The sequence below is a fragment of the Budorcas taxicolor genome, chromosome 19, assembly GCF_023091745.1.
Source record: "Budorcas taxicolor isolate Tak-1 chromosome 19, Takin1.1, whole genome shotgun sequence".
Classification (NCBI taxonomy): domain Eukaryota; kingdom Metazoa; phylum Chordata; class Mammalia; order Artiodactyla; family Bovidae; genus Budorcas; species Budorcas taxicolor.
In genome coordinates, this window is record NC_068928.1 from 48,693,250 (window position 1) to 48,713,987 (window position 20,738).

General features: G+C 43.7%; 1 protein-coding gene and 1 non-coding gene across 2 annotated transcripts in view; one reads left to right on the forward strand and one right to left on the reverse strand.

The window, feature by feature from the left end:
- BPTF (bromodomain PHD finger transcription factor) overlaps positions 1–18,193 on the reverse strand; it is a 131,700-nt gene extending 113,507 nt beyond the window's left edge. The window contains exon 1 of the mRNA XM_052657404.1: positions 17,551–18,193. Coding sequence (XP_052513364.1) covers positions 17,551–18,193 — 643 coding nt within the window. The remainder of the gene's footprint in view (positions 1–17,550) is intronic.
- Positions 6,298–6,370, forward strand: TRNAE-UUC (transfer RNA glutamic acid (anticodon UUC)). Its single transcript has one exon. It is a non-coding gene; the product is annotated as a tRNA-Glu (tRNA).
- Positions 18,194–20,738: the final 2,545 nt, after the last annotated feature.

Sequence of the window (20,738 nt, forward strand, 5' to 3'; positions counted from 1 at the left end):
GGTGGGCTGCCGTCTACGGGCTCGCACAGAGTCGGACACGACTGTAGCGACTTAGCAGCAGCAGCAGCAGCGGACAACTGAGATGACCTATCAGTACTCAGTTCACAAACCAACTTTCAGGCTTTTATAATACGGAATTCTCTTAGTCGTCAAACTACATGTCTCATCTAAAAGTCTCTTAAGAGTTTTAATTCTTTTTTCCCTTCTGTCGTACATCTATGACTTCACTTAATTTTCTCAGGACCATGATAGATTTTTTTAAAACTAAAGGTTAACTGACTACCTCTCCTCTTTCCCTACCAGAGAGAACAACAAATGATGCCATCTTCCCAAAGATGAGTCCAAATCTCACTCCAGAAACTCAACACCGTCACACTGACAAATAACGCTTTGCTGACAGGCTTAACAGAGAAGAACCACAGCCAGAGTGCGGGGGCTAACCCAGGCCACGCAGGATTCGGAGCAAATACAAAGCCAGAGGAAAAGGGATAAATTCCCACAGTCTGGCAGAAGCAGACTGACTACAACAAACCACTCAGCCCAAGGGAACTTTCTGTGATGATAAGAAATGACCCAAATGTTCTACATCACACATGGCTCCTGGGCACGGGAGATGTAGCCAGTGCCAATGAAGAACTGAAGTCTTATTTTACTGAATTTAAATAGCCCCACATGGCTAGTGGCTGCCATACTGGACAGGGCAAAACTAAGAGTGAAAAGAATCTAGGTTGTTGTTGTTTTTTTAATGCTCAGTTTAACAATTACTGGTGCTGCCCACTGCATACTAGAGAGAGAGGAGGCGCTAAGAGGAGAGAGATGAATGAGAATCTCCCTGCTTTAAGGCAGGTTCTAACTAAGGAGACAGCCACATAATTACAGTCCATTTCAGCAGAATGTCTTAACCAATAGATAAAATGATGGGGACTTCCCTGGTGGTCCAGGGAAGGTGGCTAAGCTCTGTGCTCCTAGCGCAGGGGGCCTGGGTTCAATCCCTGTCAGGGAACTGGATCCCACATGTCCCAACTAAGAGTTATCATGCTGCAACTAAGACCTCGTGTAGCCAAATAAATAAATACTTAAAAAAAAAAAAAAGATATAATGATGAAGGGATTGAATAATCCTCCCTAAATGTTTATGGACTTAATAACAGAAACTCAAACTATTAATATGTGAAAACTTAATAGAATTCCAGAGAGAAATAGGCAAATCTGGGACAGTAATTGTAGACTTAGACATTCCTCTCTTGGTAATCAACAGAACAGGCTGGTGGAAAATTAGCAAGGATACAGAAGACCTTTACACTGCAACCAACCTAACCTGACTCTTCAGGAACACGCTACCAACCAGCAGAAGAATACACCTTCTTTCTAAGTACACCTGGAACATTCACCTAGACAAACACCTGGGGGCACAAAACAAACCTTTAAAAATGCTTTACAAAACTAAAGTTATATGAACATAATGACATTAAGTTAGAAATAAGTAACAGAAAGAAAGACACCTTTGAAAATCCTCAAATATTTGGAAAGTGAACAACATATAAATGCATACAGTCCTGGGGGAGTAGGGGAGAGATAAAAGAACTTAGTCCCGCCCAAGGACCAGAGAATGGTGCCCAGAGGAGGCAAGCTGCAGGACATGGGTGGCTGACTAGAAGTGAACCATCACAGCAGTGAGTAACGGGAAGGTGTCTGAGGGGAGGGCTTCCGAGGTGGTGCAACGGTGAAGAGTCGGCCTGCTAATGCGGGAGACACAAGAGACGTGGGTTCAGTTCCTGGGTCAGGAAGATCCCCTGGAGTAGGAAATGGCAACCCACTCCAGTATTCTTTCTCGCCTGGAAAATTCCACAGACTGAGGAGCCTGGCGGGCTACAGTCCACGAGGTCACAAAGAGTCAGACGTAACTGAGCAACTGAGCACAGCACAGAAGCACAGTGTGAGGGGAACTTTTATAAAGAAATTCAGTACTACTTGACAGTCAAATTTAAGGTGAAGAGAAGTAAGTCGTGAACAAAAAAACAAGGGAGATTTAGAAGTCAAGTCAACTTTGACCATACCCCATCTAACCCGTCTATCACTAAGATGTGTCATTCGAAGTCCTAAATTACTGGGTTGGCCAAAAAGTTCATTTGGGTCTTTCTGTACGATGCTATGAAAAAAACCAAATGAACTTTTTGGCCAACCCAGTATTTTTTTAATATTTCTCTCCAAGGTACAAAATCTATCACCTGGTTTATTTCAAATGCCTAATTTCCTTCATTAATTCTTACCCCACTCCAATTCATCCTCTAGCCTATAGCCAGAGGGGGAAAAAAAAACACGCATCTGAGCACATCACTCTGATCCTTCACGGTTTCCCCTCCAGTCCATTTCATGCAATGATCATCTTATGGCCTAGAGTCCTCGTTCCCTTCCCCTCCCCCAGCTGCTTCAATTCTGAACTCAACTGTCACCTCTTTGAGGAGGCTTTTTGTGACGGCCCCCCATACACACACACCACGAAGTCACTGTTACTCGCCACCTCCCGAAGCGCTTCTCTCACTGATACACTGGCTGCCTTCCCCTGTGGACTCAGGGCAGGGGCCACATCGGCTCTGTTCGCGGCTTTATCTCACAGAGTGCTTGGAACACAGCAGGTTCCCAACAGGTATTTTTTAAATAAATGAACAATTCAACGAAGCAACAGAACATGAGGCCGGCAGAGGAAGCAAAAGTCAAGTCAGAACTATCCGCATACACTTACACACATACTCATCTTCCCACAGAAGATTTTTAAGAAAGGGCATAACATGGTCAGCTTTGTCTCAGAGCAGAGCAGTATGTACATGGAAGATGGAAACGAGAGATAAATGGAAAAAAGGAGACCAGGCAGGCAGGCTGGTTCCTTCAGAGACCAAGTATAGGATAAAGAAGGCCTGATTCAGGTTACCATCAGCATGGATGGACAAGAGAACTGAAAGATATTTAAAAGAGACATAAGAAGCAAACTGAACAGGACCTGGTGACAAGCCTGCACATGGAGGGTGAGGCATAGGGAGGAATCTGTCACTTCCTCACTGTGACTTGGGCAATTCAGCGGGCAGTGCCATTATTAACTGAGAAGGAAATGGGAGGTCGGGAGCAGTCATTAAAGCATGAACTCTATTTGGAACATGTGGAATTAGATGTGCCTATAGGACTTTCAAGAGGGGTTCAAGAAGGATTCACTCATCCATGAGTTAAAACACAGGAAGGAAACCATGACTTCAGAGATGTGGGTGTCAGAGGCCACGAAGGTATTAGATTTTATGAGTAATCTAAAAAAAAAAAAAAATGCAAATTCAAATGAGAGCTTTTAACCCACTAAATGCAAAGCTGGTTTATAAATAACCAGTGCTGGTGAAATGGACACTTTCACACACTGCCAGTGAAAATGCATCTTTTATTATAAAGTATCTATATATGTTATATATAAATGAGGCTTCCCAGGTGGCTTAGCGGTAAAGAACCTGCCTGAATAATGCAGGAGATGCGGGATCGATCCCTGGGTTGGAAAGATCCCTTGGGGTAGGAAATGGCAACCCACTCCAGTACTTCTGCCTGGAAAATTCCATGATCAGAGGAGCCTGGTGGGCTACAGTCCATGGGATTGCAAAGAATCGGACATGACTGAGTGACTGAGCACGCACGCCTGTTATATAATATTTATAATGCATCAGGAATACATAGGAAAGCCTTAAAAAAAAAATCAGGAATGTGAACTAAGATTAGTCTAAAGGTTTAGTCACTACGAGTAATCACAGCAAACAGTCAACCCTCCATATCCAGGAGTTTGGCATCGGAGGACTGGAGTGTTGGGCACCAGCAGACTTCAGTATCATGGCGAGGGGTCAGTCCTAGAGCCGACCACCCACAGATACTAAGGAATGACTGTACAGGAGAGCTTAACTATTTGGTAAAGCCTTGGGACAGAACCTTATTTTATATCAGCCCCCTCCTATTCCCCCAAAATTCTATACACCAAAGCCAGATTACTTTTTCAAAAAGCTCAGCTTTATCACGACACATTCCAGCTTTAAAACATTCAATGACTCCCCACTGTCTACTAAGTACAATTTCCTCAAACTGGCATTTATTGAAGTTGGACCAAAACATAAACTCCACTTCTCTGCGGTCCTGTCTGAATATGCACGTTCCTCTCATCTGTTACCTTTCAGCTCCCTTTTTCTCTTCCTGTTCCATCTCCACCTGGAGAAATCCTACCCAACTTTCAAGACATATCTCAAATTTAACCTTGCTCTTGACCCCATTTCTGACCTCCCAAATAGAATGTGACTTCTCTCCCTAATTTGTTTTTCTTACAGCATTTACCATGCCCTGCCCTATGTTATTTTATATTTATCCATCACCGGATCTCATGAAGGTTTTTAACACAGTACCTCACACTCTGAGTAAGTATTAGGTTAAGTTATTTTTAAACTCTTTTGTAGAGAAATACTTAATGTGACTTCACTTTACACATGACTAATATGTAACATGAACCAATATCCTTTTCCTCTCAACACTTGGTAAATTGACAACGAAGAAGTACAAAGATAAAAACATGCCAGAACAAAGAGAAAAGAACCACAGTGAGACATCACCTCACACCTGCTGCTATGGCTATTACCAAAAAGGTAAGAAACAACAAGTGTTGGTAAGGATGTGGAAAAAAGGAAACCCTTGTCCACTGCTGGTGAGAATATAACTTGGAAAACAGTATGAAAGTTCCTCAAAAAATTAAAAGTAGAATTACCATATGATCCAGCAATTCCACTTCTGAGTATATACCCAAAGAAAAAGAAATCACTGTCTCAAAAAGATATCTACACCTCCATGTCCACTGCAACATCGTTCATTGGTTATAAGTAAATGTTTACAGCAGTTTTATTTATAATCAAGACATGAAATAGCTTTTATGTCCATTGATGGATGAATGGATACAGAAAATGTGGCGTACACACACACAATATGGAATATTATTCAGGCATAAAAGAGAAGGAAATCCTGCCGTTTGTGACAACACAGAAAGACCCTGAGGACATTATGCTAAATGAAATAAGACACAGAAAAAGACAAATACTGTATGATCTCACTTCTATGTGGAAAATAAAAAGCCAACAAATAAGCTCATAGATACAGAGAACAGACTGATGGTTACCAGAGGCAGGGCATAGTGGGTGGGCAAAATGGGTGAAGATGAGTCAAAAGACACAAGCTTGCAGTTATAAATAAGTCACAGACATGTATGGTACAACATGGTAACTGTGCTTAAGAAAGCTGTATTGTATATTTAAAAGCTGCTAACAGAGTAGATCTTAAAATTTCTCATCACAAGAGAAAAACACGTTTTGTAACTATGTATTGATATGTTGACAGATATTAACTAGACTTACTGCCGCGATCATTTGGCAATATACAGAAATACCAAATCATTATGTTGTATACCTGCAACTAAAATTAAGCTACGTATCAATTATGGGCATGTGTATGCTCAGTCCACCAGGCTCCTCTGTCCATGGAATGTTTCAGGCAATTGGAGTGGGTTGCCACTTCCTACTCCAGGGGATCTTCCCGACCTAGGGACCCAACCTGCGTCTCCTGCATTGGCAGGCAGATTCTTTACCAATGTACCACCTAGGAAGCCCTTTTATCAATTACACCACAATTTAGAAAAAAAGACCACTCAGGTTTTTAGCAGGGAAATTTAGTGAAGTATGCCTACTCTAAGCGTGAACTCTAGCCACCTGACCTCATCCAGCTTCCCAGGGTACTTGTCACTCACCCTTGGACCCCTACTTCCAGGTCCCGGTAAAAGACGGAAGAAAGCTTCCCTTAAGAAACCAAATAGGGGACTTCCCTTGCAATCCAGTCGTTAAACTTGTCGCTTCCAATGCAGGGGGCACAGGTTCGATCCCTGTTCAGGAAACTAGGATCACACATGCTTCGTGGCACAGACAAAAAAAGGAGGGGAAAAACAAAAACAAAAACCCAAACAGATTCATATGAGAAAAACAGAAGTGTGAAAGAGAAAACAAATACACAAAAACAAAAACATTGATATCTGGGATCCCACCGCCCAATTACTTTACAGTGAAACCCACCAACTGTCAAACCATGGCCACCCACAAAGTGTGTACCCAGTGCTTCACTCCTGAATATGAACAGCTGAGGGTCAAGAGGCATTTGAAAAGAAGCCTCCAATGTCAAAGAGAAAAAAACTAAAACATGATGAAACAAAAGAAACAAAGTGGAAAAAAAAAATCCTACAATAGAGAATTCCCTGGTGGTCCAGGGGTTAAGACTTGGCACTTTCACTGCCATGGGCCCAGGTTCGATCCCTGGTTGGGAAACTAATATCCTACAAGTCACGAGGTGCAGCTGACCTCCACCCAACACACAAAAACCTATAATAAATGTCCTTAGGTAAGTGAGGATGTTGCATCCAGGAAGAAAATGCTCTGAAAAAGGAACAGAGCTTCGGGAAACTATATAGCATAAATAATTATTATGTTAGCTGAACTTTAGAAATTTAGTAACAAGAAAACCACACAGTGAAAAACGGCAAAATATTCCAGCAGATACTTCACCAATGATTTTCTTCACAGCAAAGAAGCACATGAAAAGATGCTCAGCATTACTATTAGGGAAATGCAAATTAAAACCATAATGAAATATAACTCTCTGTGACCCCATGGACTGTAGCCTATCAGGTTCCTCTGTCCATGGGGATTTCCCAGGAAAGAATACTGAAGTGGGTTGCCACGCCCTCCTCCAGCGGATCTTCACAACCAAGGGATTGAACACAGGTCTCCCGCATTGCAGGCGGATTCTTTACCGTCTGAGCCACCAGGGAGGCCCTGAAACATACCACTATATAGAATGGCTAGAACCCTCATCCCTCCAGTCCTCTTGCCTGGAAAATCCCATGGAGAGAAGAGCCTGGGAGGCTGCAGTCCATGGGGTCGCTAAGAGTCAGACAGGACTGAGTGACTTCACTTCCACTTCTCAGTTTCATGCACGGGAGAAGGAAATGGCAACCCACTCCAGTATGCTTGCCTGGAGAATCCCAGGGACAGAGGAGCCTAGTGGGCTGCCGTCTATGGGGTCGCACAGTCGGAACGACTGAAGCGACTTAGTAGCAGCAGCAGCAGAACCCTCATCCAGTGCTGGTGAGGATGCAAAATGTTTAACTGGAAATGCTTAACTAGAAAAGTTTGGGGCTTCCCTGGTGGCTAAGTGGTCGAGTCTGCCTGCCAATGCTGGGGACACGGGTTCAATTCCTGACCTGGGAGGACCCCACGTGCCACAGAGCAGCTAGATCCGCGCACCACAACTTACTGAGCCTGTGCTCTAGAGTTCAAGAGCGGCAACTCCTGAGCCCGAGTGCCACAACTACTGAAGTCCAACCTAGAGCCTGTGCTCCAAAACAAGAGTAGCGCCTGCTCGCCGCAACTGGAGGAAAAGCTAGAGCAGTAACGAAGGGCCAGCACTGCCAAAAATAAATAAATAAAAATTATTTTTTAAAAAAGAAAACGGTTTGGCAGTTTCTTAGGAAGTTAAAATACGCTCAGCATACAACCCTGTGATTCCACTCCTCTTTACCCGTGAAAAAGGAAAACTTACGTTCACACAAAAACCTGTAAGTGCATGTTTAGAGCAGTTTTATTTATAATCTCCAAAACCTAAAAACAACTCAGAGGTTCTTAAATGGGTGAATGGATAAACCAACTGTGGTATATTCATATAATGAAATACCTAGTTGGCAACAAAAAGGAATGACCAAGACAGAAGCCATATCTTGGATAAATCTCAAATGCATTATACTAGGTAAAAGAAGCCAGACTCAGAAAGCTACATAGGTTGTAATCCCATTTATATGATATTCAGGGAAAGGCAAAACTACAGGGACAGAAAATAGATCAGTGGCGGCCTGGGGTGAGGGAGAGGAGTTGACTGCTGGAGCACAGTTGAGGTGGGGTGATGGAACTGCTCTGTATTTCATGATAGTGGTGGTTACATGACTGTATGTATTTGCTAAAACTTTAAAGAGTCAAAACTGTACACTAAAAAGGGTGAATTTTACCATATATCCTTGGAAGAAAAGTTATGACCAACTTAGATAGTATATTCAGAAGCAGAGACACTACTTTGCCGACTAAGGTCCGTCTAGTCAAGGCTATGGTTTTTCCTGTGGTCATGTATGGATGTGAGAGTTGGACTGTGAAGAAGGCTGAACACCGAAGAATTGATGCTTTTGAACTGTGGTGTTGAAGACTCTTGAGAGTCCCTTGGACTGCCAGGAGATCCAACCAGTCCATTCTGAAGGAGATCAACCCTGGGATTTCTTTGGAAGGAATGATGCTAAAGCTGAAGCTCCAGTACTTTGGCCACCTCATGCGAAGAGTTGACTCATTGGAGAAGACTCTGATGCTGGGAGGGATTGGGGGCAGGAGGAGAAGGGGACGACCCAGGATGAGATGGCTGGATGACATTACGGACTCGATGAACGTGAGTCTCAGTGAACTCCGGAAGATGGTGATGGACAGGGAGGCCTGGCGTGCTGTGATTCATGGGGTCGCAAAGAGTCGGACACGACTGAGCGACTGAACTGAACTGAAGTTGCACTTCAGTATTTTTTTAAAATTATCAATAATGAGAAACATAAGATACTGTGTCAACAAACAGGATGAAAAGGAACACAGAAAACAGTTTTCAGAAATTAAATATCTGACAGCTGAAATAAAAGTGGATTTAATAGAAGGCTCGGAAGAGAAACTCTCCCAGAAAGCAGACCAAATTGACAAACAGATAAAAAGAACTGAAAAAGATTAGAAATTTCACATGAACAGTCTAAAATGCCTAACATCTAACTAAAGAGAAGTTCAACAAAAGAACAGATCAAATTTGGGGGGAAATTAGCAAATAATAAAGACATTTTCTCAGAACTAAAGAGTATGAGTCTGCAGATTAAAAGGGCCCACCAAGTACCTGGGCAGAATGAGTAAAAAAGAGCCACATCAAGGGATATGCAGTCCCTTTAAAACTCCAGAGCACTGGGGACCATGAAAAGAGCCTAAAAGCTTTGCTGCTGTTCGGTCACTAAGTTTTGTCTGACTCTTCGCAACCCCACAGACTGCAGCACGCCAGGCTTCCCTGTCCTTCACTATCTCCTGGAGTTTGCTCAAACTCATGTCTATTGAGTTGGTGATGCCATCCAACCATCTCATCCTGTCGCCCCCTTCTCCTCCTGCCTTCAACCTTTCCCAGCATCAGGGTCTTTTCAAATGAGTCAGCTTCAGGTGGCCAAACTATTGGAGGTTCAGCTCCAGCATCAGTACTTCCAATGAGTATTCATGGTCAATTTCCTTTAGGATTGACTGGTTTGATCTCCTTGCTGTCCAAGGGACTCTCAAGAGTCTTCTCCAGCACGACAATTCAAAAGCATTAATTCTTCAGTGCTCAGCCTTCTTTATGGTCCAACTCTTATATCCGTACATAAACTACTGAAAAAATCATAGCTTTGACTATACAGAAATTTGTCGGCAAAGTGATGTCTCTGCTTTTTAATACACTGTCTACATTTGTCATAACTTTTCTTCCAAGGAGCGAGCGTCTCTTAATTTTGTGGCTCCAGTCACCGTCCACAGTGATTTTGGAGGGATAAAAACAGGTCAGACATGAGGTAATCAGGACGGCCCTTCACCTCACAACAGCAATCCTCGATGCTGGAGCACACCAAAGCGAACCTTTCAATGAAAGTGCTTTTTTAAATTTAGAACCCTACCCCCTGCCAAATTCTCTACCAAGTATTAGGACTGAAAAGGGCATTTGCAGATACATCATGATTTAAAAAAAAAACAAGTTTATTTCTCATGCACCCATTCCTAGGAAGCAACTAGAGATTGTGCTGAAACAGACAAGTAAACCAAGGGGGCGGTAGGACCCAAGAAACAGAATCAACAGTGAAAGCAGCAAAAAGAAGTTTCAGGAAATTCCCTGGCAGTGCAGTAGGTTAGTCTTCACTGCCGGGACCAGGTCCACTCCCTAGTCAGGGAACTGTGATCCCACAAACTGTGTGGCATGGCTAAAAAGAAAAAAAGAAACCAAGATATGGGGAGAGTTTGCTGTATATCAAGGGAAAACAATCAGTTTATTTCATCTTAGTTATAACTTCTAAGAAATATTACTAAGAACGTTGCAGTAAATGGAATTACCCACACACTCACACACACACGCAAACACACACACACATGTCCAATGGGTATCCTTGGTTGCTGGGATTATAGTTAATTTCCATTTTTAGCTTTATATTATGCGTATTTTCCCAAAGGAGTAAAACTGCACTATTTTTCAATTTTTCACTGCAATTTTTAAAAACAACTTAAGAACAGATGAGATCTCAGGGGAAGGAGGGAGATAGTGAGAGGGCCAGGGGCTGGCTTGAAAACCTGGAAAACTGGGGTTTAAGGAAAAGGCAGAGGAAGATGTCTTGGAGAAGGAACTACCAGAGAGCTGAAATTATCAAGAGCACTTTTTCTACTTTAACGGTAAATAACAGAACTCAATGTATTTTTTACTATAGTTCTAAAATAAATTAGATGTTAGGTAAACTAAATGTTCTGAATGGAGAAGTTAAACACTTAATAACCCTTTTGGGGGGGGGGGGGATAAAGCTCTAGTTTAATGTGAACTTTTACTTAAGTGTGGTCTTCAAAATATTTTTCTACCCTGTGAGTCAACTGACAGTTTTCTGACAGAATAAAATACTACCTTGCTACATTGTAAGTAAGGTTCCTATATGTTAACAGAATCTCAGCTTACAATTCAGGAACAAATCAATAGACAAGAATAGTTACTATTTATTGAATCTTTACCCAGTACCAGGCACTGTTCTAGTTTCACACACATTAACCCATTCGGCTCTCACAACACACTGAATTCAGTACTATGATATTTTACAAAAGAGGAAAGTGAGGTACAAAGACCTGAGCAAAATGCCCATCATCACAGAGCCCAGATTCATTCATTCATTCATTCATTCGTTCATCCATGAGGACTGGTAATCTCTATGCTACATGCTACCTCTCTAGATCCTTGACATTCATGAAAGATGCACCTAGAATCCTGAGATTCTCATGTATCATGATAGCCTAAGACTTCGTAGTGAGTTTATTTACATGAGTGAGTGCCTCCAAAGCCTGCCACACGTTGCTCACACTGACTGAATGAAAATATGACTCCACTTACACTCCTCCTTCTCTGACAAACCTGGAATAAATTCTCCAAGCTGACCAAAAGCAATCCAAAAATCATAGATATTTTGGAAGACTTACAAACTAGCTCTCATTCATCCTAAGAGAACTGTTTCAAAACTATTCTAAACAAAAAAAGTAAGTCTGGTTAAAGTGACTCTATTTAAATTGTATTTGTATTAAAAATAAGTATTTGTAATTAATCCAGCTATATATAACATTCCTAGGATATACCCAAGAGAAATGAACACATCTTGTCCAGACAAAAACCTATACATGAACATTAGCAGCAGTGTTACTCACTATAGCCAAAAAGTGGAAACAATTCAGATGTCCATGGAGTGATGGATGGATGAACAAAAAGTGGTATATCCATATAAAGGGATACTATTTAAATATAGTACTGTTACATGCCCCAAGATCCATGCACCTTGAAACCATTAATCTAAATGAAAGAAGTTATATATTGTATGATTTTTTTTCATAAGAAATTTCCATGAGACACAAATCAACAGAAAATGAAAGTAGTGGTTGCCGGGAGATGGAGCAGGGCAGGGAGAGAACAAGGAGTGACTGCTGTGACTGTCACTGTTTCTTGTTGGGGTGATAAAAATATTCTGGAATTAGGTAGGGGTGATACATTCACAACTCTGTGAATACATTAAAAACCACTGGATAATACCTTTTTCTTTTTTTTAAAGGGTGAATTTTATGCTATGTATTCTATATCTCAATAAAACTGCTATTTTAAAAATGCAACTTTTAGAGATTTCCCTGGTGGTCCAGTGGCTAAGAGTCTGCCTTGCAATGCAGGAGAGACAGGTTCAATCCCTGATCAAGGGGCCAAGACCCCACATGCCTTGGATTAACTAAGCCTGTGCACCAAAACTACAGAAGTCTGTATGCTGCAGCTAAGACTCGTGGCAGCCAAATGAATAAAATAAAAATTTTAAAAATAAAAATTAAAGTGAAACTTTAAAAATGTTTTTGTATTTTTAAATGCAACTTTTATTCAATATTACTTGAAAATAATTCAGCAATTCAGAAGTCCAATAAATGTTAGCTCTATTTTTAAAAATCATTCAGCAATCAAAAAATATTTGAGTAATGTAACTTAGTATCTAGAAAAATACATAAAATAATTTGGCATATACCAGTAGATAAAACAATTAAAACATTATATTTAGCTATATCCACTTTAATTCCATCTGTATGGTTTTACTTTCAATCTTTTCAAGTGCATTCTGTAAGTTTTTCTTTTTTAAGAAATGTTCTACCTCCTGAGGGTTATCATTTTAAAGGACTGAAAGCATGAAAAAAAAAAAAGAAGAAGAAGAAGCGTCAGTGCTAAGCTAGTGCTAAATTATGAAGATGAGGCTCTAAGTGCCACAAGCAGGCATTCAAAGAGGAGAGAGATCAAGGTGATCATCAGTACTCTGGGAGGACTTCTAGAAGAGATCCTCAAGAGCATGCTAAGGAGCAGGGAACGAGGGATCTACCCAGTGCAAAGACAGCATCTGCTAGGATCTGCTCCTGTGTTTGTTACCCAGACTACTGGTCTCCCATCACCCCCACCACCTTCTCACCCCCCACATCCCTACCCCAAGAATCTCCAGTCACAGGGAGGACACAGTGTCCTGAAGAGGAAGAAAAGATGGACCTGAGGGAAGAAACCGGAGCTCCTGGCCTTAGTATCCCCAGTCCTGTTGCACACCCACATTTCAACACCCAGCTCCACTTCCACTCATACCCCAGCCAAGTACCGGGCCTGGGTGGTACACAAGACCATCTATCACTGCATACCTTGGACATATCTCTCTATCACTCACAGATCACATCATCCAACTTTGTAATAACTCTCTGGGGCCCTCATTTTCTTTCTTTTAATTCTCATGTTTAACCTCTTCAAGTACTGATACCCGAAAACAGATCTCATTAATTTCTCTTATAATCCTGAATACCTGTTGCTATCGAAAACACTGCCATTCTTACAGAGGCCTATCTGATGAAGTCCTCTGTCTACACTTCTGATGCTGTCCAGGCTTGGAGAATTCTGAAGTACCTCCTGGACTGATGTTTCCATCCAGGGCTATAAAACCCATTCACATCCCCACCAGTTATCTGACCTCTTTCAATCCACCCTGCAGAACGGAAGCAATGCTAAATTTCCTGACGTCCCACTGAAATCATATCCACTTGTTTCCAGATCTTCTGACTGATCCCCAGTACCCACAAGTGAAATAGATCTGAAACAGACTGGAAAGAAAAGAAAAGGGCTTCAGATGTCACCTCTCCATTGATTTTCTCAATTTGTGGTGGGGGGAAGAGCTGGCTAAATCGGCGAATTAATAGTATCTGTGATTTAATGTGCTTTTGTTTCACACTCCTTGCATAGTGCTGATAGGAATACAGCACATCCCTTGGGTGGTCCTGAAGTGAAAAATGACCGAGGACCACCGATCTAGCCCAATCCTGACCCAACAGATGAGGGAGAGAGGAAAAATGCTGTAGCCTGGTTCTCTACCTATCGCTCAGCAGTTTCTTATTCATATACTCAGGCTCTTGCTAAAGGAGGTTACCTAAGACCGCCCACACTTGAAAGTCAGTGCCCTGGTTTATGCTACTCCCTCCCTGCCTCTGTCCATCCTCACTAGCCACAGGCCCATCCACACTGGCCACATCCCCATCCACACTAGCCACATGCCCATCCAGGAAGCAGACATCCATACCAGCTCCCCCATATAGCTTATGAGCCCACCCTCCTTTAACTCTCCACAGTACTTTGTATCTATCTCACTTGTAGCAATCAGGAATCCCAAGCATACTGAAAAGATATTTGCTTGAAACAGGTGGGAACAAATATTGTCAAACGAGTAACAAATTCTTCTTCAGATAAATCCACAGTGTATTCATGGCACCTGTGCCACCCCTCTCAACTGTCACAATCTTAGAGGACATAAATCACTAATTCTCCCAGGACAACACCAGGGATTCTATTTTCTGAAGTCACCAGAAGTTCCAAATTTCAAAATAACAGCTAAGTATTCTCATAAATCCCGCACAAGTTAAATGCAAGAACGGCTCTGTTTTAAAGTCTGACTTAACTTTTTTGAATTAGCAAACACTTGATTATAAGGTGCTGTCAGAAGTTTACCAAATGCCTATGCAAAACATTTTCTATACAATTCTTCTGAATGTACTTCAAAAGTATGTCATAAAACCTACTGTCTGAAATAATTCTAACTTTTAACAATAAAAATACTAAAAGCCTTATGCAACCAAATGTTTTGAACTTAAGCAAAACTAGATGATTTCAAATTTTTATTAACAAGTTGCCACCCCTACAGTAACATCTGTCATGTGAGGACCTTACATACCCATTTAAATTTTTTCTTCATTAAGAAGAAAACATTTCACCTCCACTGAAAACTTTTTTAAATCTATGGTTTTAGAAAAATCTAGTAACATCAACCAATGTCCTTGCATCAACAGGTATATTACCTACGAAGTACTCAATATACGAACAGATGAATGAGTAATTTCTTATACTAAGTATATAAGTATACTAAGTATAATTTCTCATTCTTATTTACTACTTAAGCCAACATTCTAGTTCACAAGACTTAATTAACTTATTCTAAATTACCAGCAAAGTATATTCCTCTTTTCAATCTTGACAACATAGGTGGACTCGAATCCACCAAATGTATTTATTTATGAACTTCTGGGATATCTTAAACCAGTTCTAGAACATTTTTCCTTCCAAAGCATATACACACATATACACATTTACCTAGAAGTACACCCAATAAAACAAATGAAACAAGGGCTTAGCCTAAACAACTCACTATCATGAATTGTTATTCCAGGCAAGTGGACATATTCTAAAAGTTTAGGATGTAAAATGTATCATCTCTTTCACCATAATCTTGAGAAATAATGTTTCAAAAGTAAAACATATAACAAGTTACCACCACATCTAATAAAGAAAGGAAAATGCCTGGCAAGCAATATGAAACAGCAGCTCCAAACACTCTCTCTCTGCTACTAAAAACTGGTCAAACTATCAAAATCTAATTAGGCCAATTTTTAGTTTCCCACATCCAAAATATTTAGGAATTATGGTAGCCACTGGAGAATCAGCACAACGTCATCTATTACAAGTTCTCACCTACTAACAATCATTTGTCCAACCAGTCTTTGATGAGCACCTGTAGTGTGCTCGAGGCACTACTCTAGGAACTACAGGGGCTGTAAGATTAGTATAAGGATATATAACCCTTAATTTCACATAAAGGTGAAAGGTGACAAGCATACACAAGGTAGACTATGAATGTCATCGGAAAAAACAATCATGGAAGTACATAAAGATATAAGGATCTTTTTAAAAAAGGAAGCCTAACCACAAAATTGTAATTTAACAGCATATACACCGCTCTCAACCCTAAATATTACTTGCTAAGCCTTCAAAGAGGAGTTAAAGTTAGCTGAACCACCCTGCCAAACGCCTTAGCTCTGCCTAATCTGAGAAAACTTCCTCCAATAGTATAATTTCCTCTCCACAAGTCTTTCAGTTCTGGGCTCCTGGTCGAAAAGACCACATGTGATTTCATAAGGTAGAAATCATTACTATAAAAGATGCACTAAAATTAAGTTGGCAAGGATGGTGTGTAGTCCTTTCCACATAGAAGACATACACACTTGACATTTGATTCATTCTCTTCATTCTCCTGCCAGCTCTCCTTCACTCCACCCCCAAAGACAGGCAGATATTACTGTCAGGCAAAAGAAATTACCTTTTTCCTTTGCTGGGAGGACAAGCTAAATGGGCTTGCATCTGACTTAATGCTCATACTCCTCCAATGAGTATTTAAGCATTTATTAAAAAAAAAAAAAAAAGGCACATTTACATTTAACCACTTCTCCTATTCCAGTCCTTTTTTTTTTTTTTGTCTTCTTTGTTGATTTTTATTTGAGGGCTGGTCCAGTCTCTTTTAAAAACAAGTGACACACCTTAATCACTGTTAAGACTCTATTCCTTCATGAACTTTACTTCGGAAATGCTCTGAAAACTGGATTCTAATTCAGTTCAGATTTTAAAAAATACAAAGGAAAAGATCTTGTAGGTTACTGCTATAAATTATGATTTTTTTTCACAATTTAGTAAACTGCAACTATGAATTTCATACACAGCAGCCATTGTGTGTGTATGTGTTTTTTAGATAAACAAAATGTATATCCGCACCAGCCTAGAGAAGCTCTCTGAGAAAAGAGGAGTCACCATGGAGAAGTTCATTGTAGATCAGGGAGGACTTATTACCCTCAGAAATAGAATGAAAAGAAAAAGTCATTTTGCATTAGATTTCCCTATACTTCTGTTGTGTGACTTGGAAGTTGGTCCAAAAGTTCATCTTCAGCAATTACGTCTGCAGGATCAACCATACGTGTCTGCAACAGGTGACAGGAAACGGCATTTCTCAGGCAAAGGGATCAAATTAGTTAAGACTCAAGTTCCTGCGGTCTCTTATTTTGCATTTTACCAAAATGATACTGGAATCAGATAAAACAGCAAATTTGTTTTGGTATTCTTTGGTTTTTCTTCTTTGCTTTTTAATCAGCCATTCACTAGCAACTGTTGCACGAGCCCATCAGCGCTCAAGAATAAACACACACACACACAGGACCAGATAAGGCTCCCCTACTAACCCAACTGATCCATTTCCTTAAGACACTTTTAAAACCACACAGTTCGGGGCGTGAAGAGAAGCATGTTGTGTGTGTGTGTGTTTGTATGGCACAATCTGTCTGAATCCTCCATTCCCTTTTTTAGGAACCGATTAGAGACGAGAAATCTAAAAGAAACCACATTAGAAATGCAAAGAGGTTTGCAAAAACAAGAAGCTTCTTTCATTCCAAAAAACCAAACCAAAACAAGGGGAGAAAAATGAATGCAATGGATATGTGTGTGCCAAAGTTTCAACTATGCCCGTGGAGACACTGCACTGGCACACATTTTTAAGAGGAAAAAGAGGGGGTTGAGGGGAGAGAGCGAGCGTGTGGCCTGCGAACGGCAACAATGCAATCTCCATTTTGAACAATGCGCCTCTTTCCTCTAGTAAATCTAGTTTTTTGCCACTTGATGGGCCGTCGCATTTCCCCTCCGTTTGGGGGGTGGGGGGGAGGTGGGGGTGGGGGGAGACCAGAGAGGGAGTGAGCCAGGAGGGAGGGAGGGGGAGGAGGTGGGGAAGAAGTCTGCAGCAACCGGGCTGGGTGGGTACCTGGAGTGCTGCTATAGGTGCTATGGCTCCTGAAGCTGCTTTCCGTGCAGTAACTGGCGTCGTCGTCGTCGTCGTCTTCCATCTCCTCCGGATAGTCGGAGTCATCGTCGTCCTCCTCCATCTCATCCTCCTCCTCGTCCTCGGAATCCTGGGTCTCCTCGGCGTCGCCGTCCTCCTCCTCCTCCTCCTCCTCCTCCTCCGAGACCATGTCCTCCTCCTCCTCCTCCTCTTCGCTCTCGTGGTCATCGTACACCACTTTGTTGACGGCCCTCCGGGCCGGGGTGGTCCGGGCCAGGTGGCCGCCGCCGCCCCCGCCCCCTGTCCTGCCGCCCCCGCCTCCTCGCCCCCCCCGGCCCGGGGCGCTGGTGCTGGGGGGGGCCGGCGGCGGCGGCGGCGGCGGCGGCGGCGGCGGCTTCCTCCGGCTACTGCTGCCCCCCCTGGGCGAGCTCAGCCGCGTCTTGGGCGCCACCTCAGCCTGGGCGGCGGCCCACCTGCCCCGGCTGCTGCCGCGGTGCCGCGAACGGAGCCCCCCGATGGGTCCGGACGTGGGCGGCGGCGGCGGCGGCGGCGGCGGGGCCGGGGCGCAGCGCTCCGCAGCGGGAGCCGCGGGCTGCTTGGGCGGCCTGCCCCGCCGGCCCCTCATGTCGGAGCTGAGGCGGGGGGGGGAGAAGGGAAAGCGGAGGGGGGAGGGGCGGGCGGAGGGGCGGCGGTGGGGGGCGCCGGGGCCGGGTGGGGAGGCCCGCGGGGCCGGGCGGGAGGGGCCCGGCCGGCGGAAGCGGGTGGAGGGAGAAGGCTCAATCCGAATTGCTGGGGCCCCACTCCGGATCGCCTTCAGCCGCCATCTTGTTTCTTCCCTCTCGCTCGGTGACTGGGGGAACCGACAGCGGCCGCAGGCCCGGAGCGCGGTCACGTGAGCTGCGCCGCCGACGAGCCTGGGACGGAGCGAGGCCGCGCGGCGGCCGCTAGGGGGAGTGCGGGAGCGCCGGGTCGGGGGCGGGGAGCCCGGGGCGCCTCCGCGCGGCTTGGCTAGACCGCGGCGGCCGGCGGCTGTGAGCAGAGGGGCGCTCCCTCGAGAAGTGCCCCGTGTCGAAGGCTCTGGGAGTCTAAACTCACGGGGCCTCCTTCCCGCGTGTCCTTTTCCCCCGCTAGGGGACGAGGGCAGGGAAGCCCCCAAATCTGTCCCCGTCTTGTCCCCTGGGGGATAATGATGCTGAGAGCGCCAGAGAGGGTATCGCGCCGCGGCGGGGTGGGGCGAGGGGCTGTGCGACTCCAGCGACAGAAGGGACAAGGTGAGCGCCAGCAACGGAGGGAGGTTACCTGGGGACTGTGAGACGAGCCCCCAGAACTGTGAAACTCCGAACGCTTGGCTCGAGAGAGTCCAGGAATTGATCCCAGTGACAACGGCTGGGGTGGGGAGGGGATGGAGGGGGCGCTGTGCTAGAAGCCCCGCCCTAAGCTGCCAGACCCTGAGGGAGGGTCGCTCTGAGACTCGGGATGAAATCCCCTCCCAAAAAGCCTTCGATAAACTTCAGAAAGCAACTACATTCCAGTCTCCACCTTTGCTAGTGTCCCAGCTAGAAACTCGACCACCTCAGAAAGAGCTTTCTAATTTCTTCCTTGCTGTAGAAAGGATAACTTCTGTCCTAATACCTACTTTAAAATGTTGGATGTTTGAGTTATCGGGAGATAATTTTAATCTACCTGACAAGTAACAAAGTCTCGGCTAAACCCAGGGGGCGAATCATGAGGATGAAATTTTAGGCATCCTGGGACCCAAGCTGGGCTTCTCTCGTAGCTCAGTTGGTAAAGACTGCCTGCAATGCAGGAGACCCGGGCTTGATCCCTGGGTCGGGAAGACTCCCCTGAAGAAGGAAATGGCAACCCACCCCAGTATTCTTGTCTGGAGAAACCCATGGACAGAGGAGCCGGGCAGGCTACAGGCCATGGGCTCACAAAGAGCCTGACACGACTTAGCGACTAAAACCACGAGCCACCAGGGACCAAAACAGGGAGACTCAACTCGCAGTGGTCTGGGGCTAAGACCCAGACTGTATTTTATAATATATTAATACTTATTGAAACATGTGACCACGAAGAAGTGATTTGTGTTTAACAGTTAACAGGATTCTGTCCACCAAGTGAATTATTACAGTGGAGTTAGAAGGATAGAATGCATAGGTGAAATGAAAATGAACCAACAAGCATTAATGGCCAAATTCACTTATTCAATATATTAATAGTTCCATTGAGCGACAAGGGTGGCAAACTTATATGCCTTCAGGAGCCAGGTAATTAATGAAAGTAAATCAAGTGGGCAAGGTGTGGACTTTACACAGACGGAATTGCCCGAGTTTTGTTTGAAGAGGTCAGCTTTGGGAATGTGGCCTGAAATGGCCAGATCTTCAAATTTTTTAAGAGAAGGTACTGGCAACCCACTCCAGTGTTCTTGCCTGGAGATTCCCAGGGACAGGGGAGCCTGGTGGGCTGCTGTCTATGGGGTTGCACAGAGTCAGACACGACTGAAGTGACTTAGCAGCGACACATGTGCATTGCACATGAATCTCTTGGTTTTTAAATGTTGGCAACTGTCAATGAAAACAATCTACTTCAGATTGATCAAAATGAATGCAGTTCATCTATAGCCCAAAACCTACAAGTTTGCAACCTGTATCCTGCACTATTTAAAGTACAGTGCTAGGACTAGAGAAACCCCCATAGGAAAGCAAGGAAGATTCAGCACAATCAAAAATAAAGACTGCATTTGTAAAATAAATAAAGTACAGTGCTAGGGACTTTCCCGGTGGTACAGTGGATAAGAATCCCCTGCTAATGCAGAGGACATGGGTTCAATCCCTGGTCTAGGAAGGTTCTAGAAGACACGATACAGCTAAGCCAATGCACCAAAACTACTGAGCCCACATGCTGCAATTAATGAAGCCCCTCTGCCTAGCTCCACCACAAGAAAAGCCGCTGTAATGAGAAGCCCGTGAGCTGAAATGAAGAGTAGCCCCCACTTACCACAGCTAGAGAAAGCCAAAATAAATTATTAAAAAAAAAATCAGGGGACACAGCTTCTATGGCTGGTCCAGGAAGATCTCATGCCTTGGGGCTCCTAAGCCCGTGCACCACAAGTATGGAAGCCCGGGCACCCTAGGGCCCGTGCTCTGCAACAAGAGAAGTCACCATGA